Genomic DNA, 5,261 nt, shown 5'->3' on the forward strand with positions numbered 1-5,261 from the left:
CACCATTGTGCTCCATGCTGGCAGGGCACAGGACAAGTGTGGCATCTTGAGAGACCTGGCAACTCCTACAAAGCTTAAAGATATGTTTGCTTTTTCAAAGGACGGGCCAACTGATGCTGCACCGGCAGCACCTCGGTCCAGAACACTTTCAGGCTCTTCCAAGAAACACACTCAGGGAGGTGTTGGGCAGAGTTCGTTGAGTGCATCCTCACCCTGAGGCTTCGTGGTAGGTTTTGAGGGATCAGTCTTTTTTTCCCCTAAAGGTTGGTTTGATTTCCTTTGAAATTAAAAAAGAAAATGTAATAACTCAGCCTTATAGTTACGTGCTATTAATGTTGACCATACTGTCACCAGGGTGTCTTCCTCAGGGGACGCTGCTAGAGTGGGGGTGAAGGAGCTTTTCAAACCCAATGAAAAGGAATCAACTTCAGAGAGCAAACAGGATGCATAGACACGCTGACTCAGCCCCAACCTGGATCAGCATTTGCAGAAGGGCTGCCACAGGCTCCCAGGGAGAGAACCAAAGGGCAGCTGTGCAGGGCAGGCAGAAGTGAGCAGGCACTCCCAGCCAGACTGGGTTGCTGGGGAGAGCCCCTCTCATGCTCCCCCTGCAGCCAGGAGCTCAGCAGCTACCGGGTATACCCTCTACACAGTAAGGGGTCCATTCTCTGGGTTCCTCACCTCATTATAGTCCTGCCTGATGACTCTCTTTCCCACCGACTTCAAAGAAGTTTTCTCTGGTGGAGGGTGGGCACAGAAGAGAACAGGAGCCCAGCATGTTCCAGGTTATGTGCTCTACAACCAGGGCTCCTCACAGGACCCTCACTGCCAGCCAGCCCCAGTCTGACAAAGCATGCTGCTGACTGGGGCCCCCAGCCCTCCATCCCAGGGAGCTGCCCTCAGCTGAGGTCCCACCTTCAAAGGTCCCCTATCCCCCCGCAGATTCCTCACAGCCAACAACGGACAGGCCTCTCCTGCAAGCAGCCATTCCATCAACAATGCACACACCGGTCCCAGTCTCTGGCTCAGCTGATGGGGACTGGACCCCAACAGCTCTCCAGACCCGTCTGCAGCCTAAACCTCCCATCCCAACTTCAGGCCACCAGCTGTGCTCCATTCTACCTTCCATGCTTTGGTAAACAGTGACTCCATCCTTCCATTTACTCAGGATAGGAGCCCCGATGCCAGCCTCAGCGCCACTCTTTCTTACACTCCACATCCAATCTGCTGGCACATCTCATCGGCACCACCTCCAGAATAAATCTAGAACTGGTTGCATCTCATGGTGGTCCAGCCCCAGGCCTGAGCGTGGGACCTCACAGAGCCTCCTCTGGCCACCCTTGCTTTCACCCAGGTGACTTGCAGGTTCCCAACCAGGTGGCAGCGAGAGTGACCTGGTAAAGCACAGGGAAGACACTGCTCTATTCAAACCTCCAGATGGCCCTGTCTTCTCCATACAAGCCAACATCTGAGTCTGGCCATTAAAGCCCTTCTGACCTTGTCCCTAAAACACACATTTATGTTTTTCTATAGCAATTATTACTTTCTGGTACCTTGCATATGTTTCTTTCTGTTTATTTGTTATCCTTTCCTTCCTATAGGATGTAAGCTCTACAAAAACAGGGAATTTTTTTCTGTTATTCTATGCAGCACCTCTAAGTCTGGGTCAATGCCTAGCACATGGCAAATACTCCACAAACAGTCACTAAAGAATAAATACTAGACTTCCAAGCCAGACAGTGCATGCGTGTATTCCCGGTACTCTGGGAGGTTGAAGCAGGAGAACCACAAGTTCAAGCCCAGCCTGAGCAACTTAGCAAGTCCCTGTTGCAAATATAAAAAGGGACTGGTGATGCAGTTTAGTGTGAAGAGCCCAGGTTTGATACTTAGTCAGTCTCTCTCTCTCTCTCTCTCTCCCCCTGTCCCTCCCTCCCTTTCTCCCTCGGTAGATTCCCTCTGGCTTTCTATTTCCAACTTTGACACATACAACTGAGCATTGTTCTCAAATGAGATTGGCCAACCTCTATATGATCTTGGAGAGTTAGGCAAAAGCCATGCATCTGTATTCTACACATGTACTGAGCTTGTTTTCCACTGCAAGAAATGGTACAGGTCAGACCAAGTGAAGACCATCATGAGAAATGGGGAAGTTTAGCCTTTGTCTTCTGCCATTTTTCCTGGATGAGAAAAAAGAGACTAAAATCTAGAAGAGCAGAGAGATCAAAGAAGTTTGTTACAAAATCATCATCCTTTAGGAGTATATTTCTTATTTAAAAAATAATACTGACTTTTTTGGGGGGGAAAAAAACAAACCATGGAATACTGTATTCCCAACCAAAATGGTAAGAAAGGCACATATGAACCTGACAGAGGTGGGCACGGACATGAGGAAGACAGGGGTGAGAACAGGCAGGACAGACAGAAGACGGTGTGAACGTGGGGACAGAGGTGTGAACAGTGGGCAGACAGGCTCACCCCGTCACATGGAGGCCGGGGTCCCGGAGCTTCCCTTTCACGTCACAGAGCAAAGGGAAAGCTCTGAGGTACCAACAAGCTGGGGTGTTAGAAAAAGGAGAGCAAAGGATGTTTTTCCTGAACATCAAGGTGAAGACGCGCTGGCTGTTGTGGACTAGCCCGTCTCCTCCAGTTCCAAGAGGTCATCCACGTATTCCACAACCTCTCCCTGGAAGAAACAATTGGACAGCTCTGTTAAGGGACTGTCTGACTTTGAAAAGGGCCAGCAGGCAGAAACAGGAGGCCACTGTAGGCTTTCTCCTTGGGCCAGTGCAGGTGTTTCTGGCCTCAGTGAAGCCCAGGGACCTGGTTTTTCTCTCCCAGTGGCTGGGACTGTAACTTCCACTTCTTGTGAACTCCGTGTCACATGCTCTGCCATCCCCTCAGGTCACCTTTATAAAGGGGACAGTCCAGCCACCCTCCAGAAGGCCCAACTTAATGGCTTAATGAACCCTCCTGCCCCTCCCCCATTAGCAGTTTTCCCACAAGATCACTATCAGCCTTTTTTTTTTTTTTGTGGTACCAGGGATCGAATTTGGGACCTTGCGCTTAACAGGCAGGTACTTATGCCACTAAGCCATCTCTCAGGCCCACAGCCTCCTTTCCGCCACAACTATCACACATTTCCAGGCCACAGCAGCCAACCTCATTGCTACTGGCCAGCATCCCTTCCTTTGGGGAACAGCACCCCCCCCCCAGGGCCTCTATGACCCTCCCAGGCTCTGCTTCAAAGGCCTGTGCATCATGTCCTGGTTTATGTAGCACCTCCACCCACAACACAGTGCTTCAGTCTCACAACCCTGGGAGGGCCACCGTATTTTTGCCATTTTATAGATAAAAAACTGAGACTCAGTACCTTAATCCCAGTGATGGGTCTATTCCATACAAATTTGTACACAGAAAATTTCTCTGACCCTGACTTATTCAGAGTGTTTCACCTGAAAATGAGAGAGCAGGAAGAGCAGATCTGGGGCCCTCTCAGTCCAGGTTAGCAGCTCAAAACTTTGTCTGTTTCACAATCTCCTCATCCATAACATGAGGCTCAGATCTCTCTCTGTCTCTGTCTCTGTTTCTGTCTGTCTGTCTGTCTCTCTCTCTCTCTCTCTCTCTCTCTCTCTCTCTCTCTGTTTCTCTGTCTCTCTCTCTCTGTCTCTCTCTGTCTCTCTCTCTCTGTCTCTCTCCCCACACACACACATTCTTACATTTTGAGACAGGGTCTCACTAAGTCACTGAGTGGCCCAGGATGGACTCGAACTTGCCATCCTCCTGCCTTAGTCTCCCACAGTGCTCAGATTATAGGCCTCAATGCCTTTTTCCAAGCTCTGATGGTGGCAAATTCCAGCTTTTTTGGAAAGCATTTTTCAGTTTACTCCAGGTGTATCTCTAAACAATACTCCTAATGATGGCTTTTCTGTGGCTCAGCTATCCCTGAACAACATGACCATTCAATCAATTAAAACTATCAAAATGAGCTGACAAAGAAAGGATTAATCCGGAGGTCTCAAGGAATCCCAGAGAATGAATGATACAATGCTTACCCCAAGGATATAACTTACTAAAGAAAAAGAAGAAGTAATTATAGTCTGAGAGAACAATTGGGATTGGGAGTTTCTAAACTGCTTCAGAATGCTGAACAATTGAAAATTCATTGTTTTTATTAAAAAGAGTTCAACCTGACGGCTGGGTGATTGTGGCAGATTCCTGCAGGGTTGCTCCATCCACCCAGACTGTCAGGAAATGTACCACTTGGGCCCAGGTTTCCTAGACATATGTGTATCTCCACACCAGGTTCTGACCTTCAATAAAACACCCACAGCCACTCTCTTCTCAAGGGCCCCTCCTGTCACTTATTTCAGGGACAACCTGGCCTTCCAGTGATTCCAGCGAGGATATTGAGTAATACTTATTCTCTCAGCCAGACGCGTGCTGAGCATGAAGGCTCACCTCGTCATCATCCATTATATTTTCCTTAGCAAAGTCATACAGCTCCTTCTGGAGTGTAGTCACGTTGAAGTACTGAACGGCTTCCTGTTCAGACAGAAATGGAAAACAGCTCATGTGACCAGCCTCTTCATTCTGGAGCTGGGAGGAGGGCTAACAGGGTACAGGATTCCTTTCTATAGTGATGGAAATGTTTAAGATTAGACAATGCTATTGGCTACACAGCTCTGAATATAGCAACGTCCACTTTATTGGGGACTTTAAGAAGGTATATGAAGACAACAATACGCAATGTATTATTATTGTCACTGTCCTACTAACGTGTTTTGAAACTGTTTCATTACCATTTTATCTTTTTTCTCATTAAAATGAATAAAAAAAAATTTTAAAAGGTATATGGTGAATGAGTAATACTGTAAAAAAAAAAGTACAACCAACCCTGAGTAAATAAAAGAGTTTGTGTAAATGTGCTCATGTGTGTGTTAGCTGGGGAGGTGAGATGGAGCATGTACCTAATGCAACTAGGAGAGTACACAGAATCCCACTGAAAATACAAAGATCAATTAGAAAAAGCTTTAGAAAGTGACATAATGTGGTTCCCTGAGAGCATGCTCAAATTCTGAGTCTGTCCACTGTGAGTACTGAAGGATGATGCATCCACACAAGAGCCTACCATGCTCCCACTGAAAATAACAATGAAGTAGGTCTATGAACATAGGTGGAAAAATGTTCACGGTAAACAGCTAGAAAGACAAAGAGGCAAAACAGTGTAAAAGTATGATGCTGTTTTCTTTAAAAGTAAGCAA

At 47.2% G+C, this 5,261-nt stretch overlaps 1 protein-coding gene across 1 annotated transcript in view; it reads right to left on the bottom strand.

Annotated features, from left to right (window-relative positions):
* Nucleotides 1–2,275: 2,275 nt before the first annotated feature.
* Nucleotides 2,276–5,261, bottom strand: part of Crtap (cartilage associated protein) — a 30,237-nt gene continuing 27,251 nt past the window's right edge. The window contains exons 6-7 of the mRNA XM_004635278.2: nucleotides 4,459–4,542; nucleotides 2,276–2,683 (exon numbers count right to left, since the gene is read on the bottom strand). Of these exons, the coding sequence (XP_004635335.1) occupies nucleotides 2,630–2,683; nucleotides 4,459–4,542 (138 nt within the window). The 3' untranslated portion in view covers nucleotides 2,276–2,629. The remainder of the gene's footprint in view (nucleotides 2,684–4,458; nucleotides 4,543–5,261) is intronic.

This window comes from Octodon degus, unplaced genomic scaffold, assembly GCF_000260255.1.
Source record: "Octodon degus isolate 3935 unplaced genomic scaffold, OctDeg1.0 scaffold00071, whole genome shotgun sequence".
Classification (NCBI taxonomy): domain Eukaryota; kingdom Metazoa; phylum Chordata; class Mammalia; order Rodentia; family Octodontidae; genus Octodon; species Octodon degus.